The sequence below is a fragment of the Marmota flaviventris genome, chromosome 9, assembly GCF_047511675.1.
Source record: "Marmota flaviventris isolate mMarFla1 chromosome 9, mMarFla1.hap1, whole genome shotgun sequence".
Lineage (NCBI taxonomy): Eukaryota > Metazoa > Chordata > Mammalia > Rodentia > Sciuridae > Marmota > Marmota flaviventris.
Window position 1 is genome coordinate 95,236,543 of NC_092506.1, and position 13,841 is coordinate 95,250,383.

The window sequence follows — 13,841 nt, forward strand, 5'->3', positions numbered from 1 at the left end:
AAGCTTTCTTTCCTTGATGTGTCTTTGTCTGGTTTTAAAATCAGGGTGATACTAGCTTCATCAAATGAGTTTGGAAGGAGAACTGTGATATTTAAATATAACATTTGATACTATGTTTTCTAGATTTCATAAATAATCTTACCAGATAACAGTATAACACTTTACAATTAAAACTGTACAATTCATGAACTGTATTCATAAACTGGAGTTGAACAGAACAGCATTATTTATCTTCATTTTACCAATTTGGATACTGAGACTCAAGATATTTTAGATTATGAATCTACTGTCACATAACTAGCAAAAGGTATGATCAGTTCTCAAAATCTGTCAAAACCTAATGATTTCTTCCTAAGCCATATTTTAAAATTACTATTAAAAAGACAAGACTAGGATTGTGGCACAGTGGTAGAGCACTTGAATCATATGTGTAAGGCACTGGGTTCAATTCTCAGAATCACATATAAATAAATGAATAAAATAAAGGTCCATCAACAATTAAAATATATGTCTATTATATCTAATATATTTACTAATATATATAAGATATATATAATATTATATATTCTAAAAAGTATCATTTTTTAAAAAAAGATAATAGCACTATATTGTAGAGAAATAGAGCACCAACCTATGAATCTGAAAGCCTAGTTGAAAAAGCCTTTTTAAAAAGTTGGAGGAAACATAGTGTGCCACTTATCATTCTCAAAAGCATTTACTAAACATCTATATGCTTATTTTAAGAACATTTACTAATCAGCAACAGTTTATATCCTTCCCTTAAGCCTAAATTAACATATCACTTTACTGCTTATCCTATAGAAATGATGGCAGAAGAGGTAGATCAACTTTAAGCAATTATAGAGCACATAAATCTACAGAGAGGCTGAGTCAGAACTTTTAAAAGTATACTTTCTGATCCAGCTGGCAACTTAAAAATCTCAATTATTTTAATTTAAATTTCTGGAATATAATTTTCAAAAAATATAACAGAAAGGCTTGTTTCACTTACCGTTGGGGTAGGAGTCTATCATTAGCCAGGTAGCCTGGTTTATGAACCTCTTTATTATAATCTCCATACTTGGCTTGGACAGCATAGGAGGCCAAAAGAACTGCAGTTTCTGGTGGGCAATATATCTCATCATTTAATATGGCTTCTTTAACTTGCAAGAAGAAAAGTCTCTGGGTTATTTCTTGAATTAATTCCTCAGAAACATCTTCAGGAAAGAATTTAGCTCTAAACTTGAACTGTAAAGGATTCTCTTTTTTAACATCTTGCTGTGTCACCTAGAACAGTAATTCAAGTATAATCAATAAAAATCTCAAATTCAACACAACTGAGTCCAGTCACATCAAATTCTTTCTGGAAAAAAGAGGAAGTGAAATAAAAGTTTCCAAACCTTCAAGTAATACTATGTAAGATTTTAAATGTGTAAACAAATAAATGTGAGAAAAGCAATGCTATGCTCAGTTATGAAGGCTGCTTGTAACTCACAGATCTGATTTAATAACTAAATTGAAAACTTCTTTTCATATTCTGGAGACACTTATCCTGCAGATGTTCCAATTAAGGTCCAAATATGTAGTTATACAATATGTAATATCTGCCTTATGATAATAATTCACAGATACTAGTTTTCAACTAGGAAGTGAGCGTATCTTTTTACTCAAATGAAGTTGATGGTGCTTAATTTAAAAATATGACATCTTGCAATGATGAACAGAGATAACTATAAAAGCGACTCAGAATCAGACACTTAAATTTACCAGCAAATTCACAATAATTTCAAATTAACTTAATTACTAGCTTAATTTTATCATGCACATTTTACCTTTTTATTTAGTTTAAGCCACGTAGAATAACCTTTGCTGTCTACATACTGCAGCCCAAAAAACCAGACCTCACGCAAACCAACTGTTTTCACCACCTAAAAAAAAAAAAAAAGAAAGAAAATTCATTCACATGGCAACTAGATGACACTAGAAACTAGACTTTAATAGAACAAAACTAGAGAGCTATAGATATATTCCTTTGCCATTAAAAAAAAGGCATTTCCTAAGGAAAAATTGAACATATTCACAGAACATGTCTGAAAACTTACATTTGGATTTTCTTTTCTTTTTTTTTTTTTTTTAAGAAAGAGAGAGAATTTTTTAATATTTATTTTTTAGTTTTCGGTGGACACAACATCTTTATTTTATTTTTATGTGGTGCTGAGGATCGAACCCAGCGCCCCGCACATGCCAGGCGAGCGCGCTACTGCTTGAGCCATATCCCCAGCCCTAAATTTGGATTTTCTATATACTCGATTTTGTACTATCACTTCAGTCTTCATACTTGATTCACCTGTTTGTATTTTCTTTTCCTCATCTCCCATTACAACCTCAACAAATAACAAGTCCAGAGAACAAATATGCAATTGTCATAATCCTACATTTCTATTCCAACTTACTCTTAGAATTACCCTATTGGTATTCAGGGCAAATAGTTTGATTTTTGTGCTTAGAAAAGAGTCTGATATAGTCTATGTTCTACAATCACTAAGCATTAAACCATTCTTGGAACATGCCATAACTTTCACCCTTCTACACCTTTGCTCATGCTTTTTAACTCTCTGCTAGAATGTTTCTTCTGTCCTTTTGTCACCTGTTGAATAATTTATTATTCAAGGCTCAGCTCAACTAACATGCCTTCTGTGCAGAAAGCTCTCTCAATTTTTAGATAAATTAATCACTTGTTTCTGATTACTTTATTCTGCTATCAGAACACTTATTCTATCCTACCATTATTAAATGTGTTTTTAGTACTGTGTCTATTTACTCTCCTTCACTAACACTTAAGGACAGAGATTACTATTTTTTTTTTAAATTTTATTTTAACATCCAGGTCCTCTCACAGAATAATTATCCTATTGCAGGTACTCAGAAATACTGGAATAGAATACTAAAGTGGTGCAGCTAGCATATACACCCAAGATTATACCCACACTTAACAAAAGAATATTAAAACATACTTCAAATAAAATAAAATACTTAAAATGAAGGGAAGTGAGGGGTCACTAACATTTTAAAAACTTAAGAAGATTTAACTTCAGCTCTTAAATGATAAACATTGTTCATTTTTTAAAACTAATCTTAAAATATTCCAGGCTTTTGGTTTCAATACAGCAAATTGATCCTTCAGTTTACTCTCACTTGAATTTTTCACTAAAATGTTACATACAAAAAATAGTTTCTCTCCAGGGAGAAATACCACTCTCAGAATTTTATTCCCTCTCTGCACCTGCTTGTCATTGTAGCAACAGAGAAAATGTAGTGAAAAGAAAGCCCTGGGGTGGTGAGAAGCAGCAGATGCATTTCTGAGCTTAGGTTAAGCAGCCAAGTGGCCAAAGTAGCCAATCACTGGCTCCCTGGTCTCAGGCCTGGCAAGCCAGTGGAATGTTTATCTGCATCTTTCTGTTTTCAAAGGCTGCAACTTGTGCTTCATGCCTTGCCCACTTCCCATGACAGAGTCAGAGGAGAATTAGACGAGTCCTGCTTTTTATTCTTTACCTGGGAATCTTGCTCCTGGAATGGTTTGCTCTTTCAATTCATCAAATACTCACAACACAGCAAGAAAGAGGCTGCCCAAGAAGACTGCCTGAATCAGGACAGCTCCCTGTGCTGAGCACATGCTAACAGTAGGGTTTTCTCCCTGCAGTAAAAGCACTTGCAGGCCTCAGTGTCTAGCACCAATCCCGAACTTACAGATATGCAGGCATGGAGCCCAAATGAACCCAGTGACTTTGAAGTAGATTTTTTTTTCCTCTATGCGAACTTCTCTGGCCTATGTGAATTCCAACTGTGCCTGTGGCCTCCTAATTTCTGGGATAGCTGGTCCAGGCTTTTTGTTTGTGTTAAAAGAGTAAAAATGGGGATTTAAAATCAAATCTTTTGTTTGCCCTTCTTTCCCTTTCTAACTTTCTTTTGAGGGAGGCATTTTGGATTCCTCATATACCTTAACTTATGAAGCCTGACTCCTGTTTCAGAAAAAAGGTGGCAGAGGAAAAATGAGAGGCAAGAGGAGTTCCAGGTCTTTCTAAGGAAAAGATTCTCTTTTTTGACTTTGTTGCATACCTGAAGGCTGGCCACTCATCATATGCTAGGGAGGGGTTATAATTTCAATACTGAAATTGTTTTTCCTTACCTGAACTATAATTCACCTTAAAAACAATTCTGGAGGGGGAAGAGGCAGTATTGTTCAGGGAGTGTGTATGTGTGACTCAGTGTGGCTGTTTTGTTTTGCAGTGGTTGTCTAAAATATTTTCACAGTATGTTTAATATTCGGTGTTTTAAAACACAGTAGTAGTCAGTAAAGTAGGATTCTGATTCTGGAACCTGGGATGTGTCCCATGTCAGTGGGTGAAGTTGTCACCTAGGGTGGCATCCACACACCAGCTCCATGGGCAGATGCAGGTGCTAGAATCAGAAAAACTAACAGACCCACATCAAAAGTAACCCAACAAGGGTTTTCATTTCATACAGGATACAGTATTTTTATTTTATCACAGAGTCATAATTTTTTTTGAAGTTTTCAAACTTTGAAATTTGAATGATTTCAAATTATATCAAATATTTAAATTATATTAAATATTGTAGTTTTAAAACTATAACAAAATCTAAAATTTCTATTTTTTGTTTTTCATTTATCTGTTCTCTCATCTATTAAATTGTTTTATGAGGGTGGAGAAGTTTTCTCTTCTTAACATTTGTTTCTATAACCAAAAATAAATTATATATTAAAGAAATAAAAAAAAAGAATGTTTAAAATAAAAACAATTCAGTTGTGCTAAGAATATATTAAAGGTTATCATAACAAACACATTTTTGGAACATATGGAATATAAAGACTCATACTAATGTTGCAAAAGCTAATAATGCCAAACAATGAAAAATTTAATGCAGATAAAAGGAGATCCCAAATAACTTTGACAAGAGAGAAGCTATCCAGCAAAGCCACAGAAAATGTTCAAGCTCAGGGTAGTAAGAATAGGAAAGGTATGGGGCAAAAGTAGCAGAGAAACGTGAACCTAAACAGATGGCCTCAGCTTTTGCCTCCATGCTTTGTGAGATTCACAATGCTGGCTGATTAAAAGGGGATGTGCCACAGTGGGCACAAGGCATAGTACTTTAACTAACTTTACACAACTAATATTCAAGACAATCGGGAAGAGTTTAGTTGTGAAATTCCCTAGTATGCCCAATCTCACAAGAAGCTCTTTCCCTACTTCTTCTGGAGGTATGATCAGAAACTTTTGATCACATACCTAAAAATTTTAAAATGCTGGGGGCATAACTACAACAGGTATTTTTTAAATAAAATATACTATTATATTAATAAAGACTATATTTTTAAAGAATTAGAAAAAGAAAAAAATATAAACAAAAATTTTAATAAGAGATTTCTGAGTATTCCTTGGGCACATGAATATTTTAATCCCACAAGTAGAAGCTAAACAAGGAGGCTAGGAGAGGAAGAGTCAGCCTCCAGGAGCAAACGAAAGAACTGCATGCACTCAATATAAGTACCCCCAAGAAGCCAGCCTCAATCTAATAATTAAAAATGGGATTTTGCTGCATGTTGACCCATGCAGCTATGCACTCTTGAGAGGACCCAGTCTGCTCCTGGTCTTACCTGAAGCTAGAAGAAAGGATTTTGAATGCTTTCACCATAAAGGAATGATAAATGTTTGAGGAGACAGAGAGTGTAACTGACTTAAACATTATACAATGTATATCTCACATTGTATATATACATAAAACTCAATTAGACATCACATTATATACAATTTTTAGGTTTTATGTATGTTTTAATATCTAAATTTTTTAAAAAGTACTATCACACAAATGTAGTAATAAGAATAAAGAATATCTCTATAGCTGTTCAAATTATATGAATAGGTATTGAGAAAAATTCCTGGTACTACACTGTTGGACTATCAATAATGGTACAGGAAAATACAGATGTATAAACTAGTGGGATGGGGATGTGGCTCAGTGGTAGAGTGTTTGCCTCACATGCATGAAGGCCTGGGTTCAATTCTCAGCACCACACACATAAAAATAGTATGTAGTGGCATACATGTGGTATCAAAGTTGCATGCTTCATGTGATTAAATGATACCTGGTCAAAAAGCTGTTTGCCAGTTGTATTGGGCTGAATGGCAAATTCCAGCTCAGCATCCATTGTAGTTACTCTTACATTGATCTATAATAAAAACAGAAGAGAAAATCATTAGGAAAGACAATATATTTAATTACTTATTTAGTAGGCATGAGAAAAATCTTTTATCTGATTTATAATATTTCCTTTATTAAAATGATATAATTAGACTTAAGATTTTCTGTGATTCAAATCAATTTGGGGGGAAAAAAAGAGCTTCTGAAGTCCTTATTTAAAAACATCTCCTTCAGTCTGACATAACTTTCCTATGTATATATATGAATATACCACAGTGAACCTCCATATCATGTTTATTTATGAGAATTAGAATAAGATATACTCCATGTTTGTATAAATATGTCAAAATTGACTCTACTGTCATGTATAACTAAAAAGAACAAATAAATAAAATAAAAAGTCGCATAGCTCCTTTGCTTTAAACTAATGTGCTCTCCCAAGGTTAAGCAGTTCAGAGAGAGCAGGAGTCAAGGAAAAGGGGTCATCAAAACGCTACCAAGAAAAAATAAACACATCTCAATACTTAACATGCACTGGGACAATAAGCCATGAACTTTCTATATTCTCATTTAGCCCCTGCAACAATACTGGAAGATATTATTTCACATCTATGGAAACTCAAAAGGTTCCCATTACTTGCCCAAGCACACATGGAGATGAAAAAGCAGAGTAGGTATTTAAACTGAGGTATAATTCCTAATTCTTTGTTATTCACTATGCCACATTTCTTTCAACATAAAAATCACATACTTATTTTTGTTCATATGACAAACATTTTCTTGACTTTATAAAAGACATTTATTTTCTACAGCACTTTATGTACAGGACTCCATTCTTTTTTTAATTAATTATTTTTATTTATATATGACAGCGGAATGCATTACAATTCTTATTACGGGACTCCATTCTAAATACTATTTTTTGTATAAATACTGTTCTAATTGATCTCAAAACTTAACATTACTTACCACATTTTTACCCCAGAATACTATCTTCACCTGAAATTCCTCATGTGTTTCAAAACTCTCTTATAACTTTAATTCACATTATAAGAACTTTTGATCAGATTCCTCATACCCCTTTGCATGTCTTAATCACTTTAACACCATATGTGGTGTGGCTTTTACCTGAATGCCTTCTCTAAACAAATCATATAAATTCATCCTTCTTAAAATAATCTTATTTGTATTTTTCTTTAAAATATCTTATTAAAAATATTGATATAAAAATACATGTAAAACATACGTAAACAAAGAAAAATGAAGTCCATAAATTTAACATCCAACTTAACTAGAAATGACAACTTGTTACATACATCACTGTATTTCTTTGCCAATTTACTTTTCCTCATCCCTACCCCCAACACATACAGGTAAATAATAATCTGAATTTTTTTTTTTTTTTTTTTGTCATTCTCTTTCTTTTTTTTTTTTTTCCTTTTTGGTTTTGGTACTGGGGATTAAGCCCAGGAGTATTCTACCACTGAGCTACACCCAAGCCTTTTTTATTTATTTTGAGAGAGGGTGGCACTAAATTGCCTAGGCTGGTTTTGTTCATATGACAAAATCTCAGCCTGCCAAGTCACTGGGATTACAGGTATGCACCACCACACCTGGCTGTCATTCTCATCTTTAAAAACTAGTTATATCACTCACAGGTGTGTGTATGCATGTTTGTGTACACACATATATATATAATCAATTAAAAAGTTGATTTTTTTCAGCTATACTATAATTGCAAGCACTTGCTAACGTAAGTCTTCTTTCTTAGTATGGACAATGGTTACATGGATATATTCACTTTAGAAAAGTTCAATTATAATAAACATGTTAATTGTACAAATTACTGGGATTCACTATGATGTAGTCTTTTGATTTGCAGATTCTACTTCAATTAAAACATTTTAAATTGTACACTATACTTTGATTTTTCAATTATATTTCTAAGATTGACATTTCTGTGAGTAGTTACAAGTCATTTTCACAGCTATACCATCTTCTACAAGTGATTAAACAATTTATGTACCCATTTTTCTATCAATGGACATTGTTTCCATTGTTATGAAGTCTTATACACTCTCCTAGTACATATGCATCAGAATTCCTCTACAGGTATTTACACAGAAAGAGAACTCCCAGATGATAAAATATGCATACCTCTTATTTTAACCATGTAATGAGAAACAGTCTTACAATAGTGCCTAAGAGGGGGCTGGGGATGTGGCTCAAGCGGTAGCGCACTCGCCTGGCATGCGTGCGGCCCAGGTTCAATCCTCAGCACCACATACAAACAAAGATGTTATGTCTGCCAAAAACTAAAAAATAAATATTAAAATTCTCTCTCTCTCTCTCTCTTTAAAAAAAGAAAAAAAAATTCCATTGGAAAAAAAAAAAAGAATAAACTTTAAAAAAAAAATAGTGCCTAAGAATTCTTATTGATTGCATTTTCACTAACAGTGGGTATCAGCAGATTTCTTTAATGATAACCTAGTAGATATGAAATGATATATCAATATGGTCTTAAAATATGCATCCCTGATTCCTGATGAAGTTGAAAACCTGTTTGTATATGTGGCATACAGAATTCTAAAATGATCCCCATAATCCCTGTGCCCTAGTGTTTCACCCATGATTATATTGCACTACATGATAAAAAAGAATTTTGTAGATACTCTTAAGGTTCACAATCAGTTAACCCTAAGAGAGATTATCTGGCCAGGTGTGGGGCATATGCCTATAATCCCAGCTACTCAGGAGGCTGAGGCAGGAAGATCACAAATTCAAGCCAGTCTGGGCAACTTAGACTCTGTTTCAAAAATTTTTAATTAAAAGTGGGAGTGGATGTTGCTCAGTGGTAGAGCCCTTGCCTAGCCTATATGAGGTCCTGTGTTCAATCACCAGCACTGCAAAAAATGATAAAAGGTTATCTAGGTAAGCCTAAGCTAATTACTAACCACTCAGTCTCACCTTTGAAATGTCTGTTCACATCTATGTCTTATTTTCCTATTGTGTTTTGTTTCTTTCTCATGCTTATAATAGGAGGTCTTTGTATATTAATCTTTTCTCAGTTATTTGTGTCAAAAAAAATCTCCCTGTTTGTCATTCTGTATTCTTTATGGTGTCCTTCTTTTTAATAAACACATATTCTTGATTTTAATGTTTTAAATACAGATGTCACTTTTTTGCCATTTGTTAACTGACTCTACAGACTCTTCCTTGTCTATAGAGTCACAAAGATATTCTTATATTTCTTAATCTACATCTTAAAAGGTTTTGGATTATATCTCTTTGATTTTTGCTTATGATGAAAGAGATCTGATTTCATTTTTAATCCCCATTGGATAATATTATGAAAATTTTTTAAATCTCAACATAATTTATTTACTCCCCAAAGACTGTCACAAACCAAGCATCTGTACAGGCATGGATCTTTGTTATATCAGCCAATTTAACTATTCTGCTAATATCATGCTGTTTTAATTACTATATCTTCAAATAAGTCTTGATATTTGGTAGGGCAAGTCTCCCCTCATTATTCTACAGAACTGTTCTGGCTATTCTTGGTTCTGTATTTTAGTTCCTGCCTCCAAATAAAATAGTAAATTTTCAAAACCCCACATTTATAATTTAGAACTACACTATATTAATCAGTCTTTCAGGGTAAGAACTGACATCTTTCCAATATTAATTCTACCCACAACTATGGTTCTTGTGTGCAATGATTTAGGACATCTTCAATGTTTTTTAGTCTCTTTTTTGAAAGAGACTACTTATAGTTTCTCCATAAAGATAATACTACTTTTATCCCCTGGACATTAAAGTTTTGTAGCAATTGTAAATATGGGTCCACAGTCCTTAATCCATAATTTTGACATCCTAAAAGCATTCAAGAATGAAGTTTTAGTTTATTTTGGGCAAAAATTTGATATGAAGTAATGTGAACTATCACTCACGGTGAATTAATTTATTCCATTTCATATGGACATTCACACATTTCTCTATAGAAATGTTAATGATGCCATAGAACTAATAAAAGTTTCAGGACATAATGTAATATACATTATAATACATAGTCACCCTTCTAAAATACTAAAAATTCCAAATTCTGAAACTCAGCTAGTTTCAAGGGTTTCAAAGGCAGGACTGTGAAATCTGATGAAATATCTCTTCAAATTGTTCTGTTTGGAATTTTAAGGAATAAAACTGATTTTATATTGATCCTATTATTTCACTTGTCAATTGTTATAATGAGTCTATAAATCTTTGTGTTTCTATAAAGCAAGAATTAGCAAGCTTTTCTATAAAGAGCTAAACGGTAAATATTTTCACTTTGAAGATCATACAGTCTCTGTTGCAGTCACTTAACTCTGAACCTAGGGCAACAAAGCAACCATAGGTAATAAACAACTGAGCATACTGTGTTCCAATAAAACTTTATTATGGATCCTGAAATCTAATTTCATATAGTTTTCAGGTGTTACAAAACAACCTTTTTTTCAACCACTGAAAATGTAAAAAAAAAAAAAAAAAAAAAATCATTCTTAGCTCATAGGCAGTAAAGAACAGGTTAGTAAATTTCAGTAATCCTAAAATTCTCAAATAGCATTTCTTCCTTTCCTATATATACTTAAGCTTTTCTATTTTTGTACAACAGGTTTTGCTATTCAAAGTTGAATAGTAGCCATGATAACATGTATCTCCTATCTTGTTCTTGATTTTAAGACTGTTTCTACCATTAACATATTTAGAACAGTTTTTACTTTACATTCCTTCTCCATTTTTATTTTTTAAACCATAAGTGGTTGTTCAGTTGTAGCAACTGATCTTTCTGAATGTATCACGATTTTTCTCCTTTAAACTAATGGCATGACACAGAGTTACTAAGCTATAATGTCTCTTGGAACTAGGTATGCCCTTGTGACTAAGCTGTCACCGATAGAACATGAGCACTACAGAGGCAGATTATTCCTCTGCATAAGCATAAAACAGTGGGGGCATGCTTGCCCGTGCTTTATTGTCCCTTCCTGCTAGCTGGAGGCAGCTTCAACTATAAATACTATAATAATACCTAAAAGGCTAAGGCTCAAACTTCTTGGGCTCAGGATCCTTTTACACTCTTGAAAACTACAAAGCACTCAAAAAGTTTTTGTTATATGGGTTATATACATATCAGTATTTACTACATTAAAGCAGATAAATTTTTAAATATTAACTCATTTAAGTATAATGCTAATAAACTTAATACATGTTAACATAATAATATTGTAACATATAAAAATGGCTACCTATAAATATACTATTTAATTTTAAAAAGTGCGACAATACTATTTAATTTTAAAAAGTACAATATGACAGCTTTTAAATCCTTTTCATTTGATCTTAACATCAATTCTTGGAGGTAATCAAAGCACTTGTTATCGAATCAATTTTACAAATGAATCAAGTTTGCAGAAGTTATGCTTCACCAAGGTTACATATCTACTAAGTATAAAGCTGGGCCAACAAGATTGGGGTAAAACACAAAAACGAAATTAACTTTCTCCAACTTTTGTGTTTGGGGGAAAAAATACACATATTTTTTATTAGGGTGAGAGGGGAGAAAAAAGTCAGTTATATTTTGACCTAAAAAGTTTGAGGAAAAAAAAATCACTGATTATTAATATATTAAAATATTATCTTCCAGATATTTTAATGTACCAACCACAGATCTGATATCCAGTTGAATAATAAATCTGACTCTTCACTCTAAGGAACAATAAATAAATGTTCTCTGCATAATTACATTAGCAAAGAGTTTTCCAAAGTTCTTATCAACATTCACATTCCTACTGAAATACATTAAGGGTAACAGATGTTCCACATCCTTATCTACACTTAATATTATCAGTATATAATTACTCCCCTTCTAGTGCATAAAATGTTATTTCACTGAACCTTTAATTTGTATTTTGCTGATAACTAAAAATATTTAGAATATTTTTGTGTTTATTGGCCAATTAACATAGCTTCTTTATATAAAGTATATGTTCAGAGTTTTTGCCCAATTTTTTTTTTAAACTGAGTAATTGAACTATAGAACTTCACATTGCAATTATTTTCTCTCATTCTGTCTTGCTGTTTTCTTATTGCTCTTTTTTTCACAGAGCAAATGGTTTTTGGTGTTTTTTTGTTTGTTTGTTTATTTGTTTGTTTTTGGGGGGTGGGGTACCACGGAATGTCCAGTCATATTTTGTATTCTATTTAGAGACAGGGTCTTACTGAGTTGCTGAGGCTGGCTTTGAACTTACAATGATCCTGACTCAGTTTCCCGAGTCACTGGGACTACAAATGGCTTTAACTTTGATAAAGTCCAATTTTTTCCTTAATGGTTCAAACTTTCTGTGTATTATCCAAGAAACTTTCCCCTATCCAAGATGACAAAATTTTTTTCCTTTATTTCCTTCTGAAAGTTTTATACTTTAGGTTTTTGCATTTAGGTCTACAATCCATCTAGAGTAAATTTTTGAGTAAATTATGAGACAAGAGTTTAATGTTCATGTTTTTTCTGTACAGATAACTCTTTGTTCCATCAACATTTGTTGAAAATAATTAAAATTCCCCATTGAACTGTGTAACACTTTTGTCAAAAATCTTATGATTATAATATGTAATGTGTGTGGGTGTGTTTCTATTTCTCTGATTCTATTATCTACCCTTTCACAATTACCACAATGTCTTGTTTTTGTAGCTTGAGAGTAAGTCTTGAAATGAAGGTATGTAAGTTTTCCAGTTTTGTTCCTTCTTAAAACTGCTTTAGCAATTTGATCAATTTATCCAAAGAAGTCTTCAGGGTTTCAACTGAATAGAATTCAATTAAAACTACCAATATATCTGGGAAGAACTGACACCTTAATAGTTATTTATAAACAAAACTGTAAAAATTATCTACTTCTCCATATATTCAGATCTTTAATTTCTTATAAAGTTTTCAGTATAGAGACTTTGTTTTGCCTCTGTATGTTTATTCCTAAGTACTTTATGTTTTTTATGCTCTCACTACATTTTTCAAACTCTGCTGTCATTATATATATTTTTAAAAACATTGATTGTATTTTTATTATTATTTTTACTATAACTTTTTGTCTAACAATCTTGCTAAATTAAATTACTAGGTCTATCAGTTGTTTTATAGATTCATAAGAACTGTTTATAAACAATCATGTCATGTGCAAATAGAAAATTTTATTTCTTAATTCTGATCTTTACACCTTTTATTTTCTTTTATTCTTTTCTACCAACAACACACTGTTACCTGCTGAGTCTTTAAAGCAATATTCGTGAAAATCTAGTAACTATAACCAACAATTTCTCTAAAAAGCTAACTGACCAAAAGGAACACTATTAAAATATATATATATATATATATATATATATATATATATATATATATATATACCCCATTTTTTTTTTTTAGGTGAAAGAACAGTTACTCTAGGACAAAAAGAATACATACACCTTAATCAAGAACCATATAATTCTAAAATCAAGTAAAATGATCAAAGATATACAACTAAGAATATCTAATGTCAGTGTAAGTATCACCAGCATCAAAAACTAGTGTGTGAGAACACTTGAGGAAAAAA

The 13,841-nt window shown here is 32.0% G+C and overlaps 1 protein-coding gene across 2 annotated transcripts in view; it reads right to left on the minus strand.

The window, feature by feature from the left end:
- Rdx (radixin) overlaps nt 1–13,841 on the minus strand; it is an 82,380-nt gene that overhangs the window by 51,724 nt on the left and 16,815 nt on the right. For both annotated transcript variants that reach the window (XM_071616686.1, XM_071616685.1), the window contains exons 3-5: nt 6,164–6,247; nt 1,833–1,928; nt 1,013–1,287 (exon numbers count right to left, since the gene is read on the minus strand). In XM_071616686.1, coding sequence (XP_071472787.1) covers nt 1,013–1,287; nt 1,833–1,928; nt 6,164–6,247 — 455 coding nt within the window. The remainder of the gene's footprint in view (nt 1–1,012; nt 1,288–1,832; nt 1,929–6,163; nt 6,248–13,841) is intronic.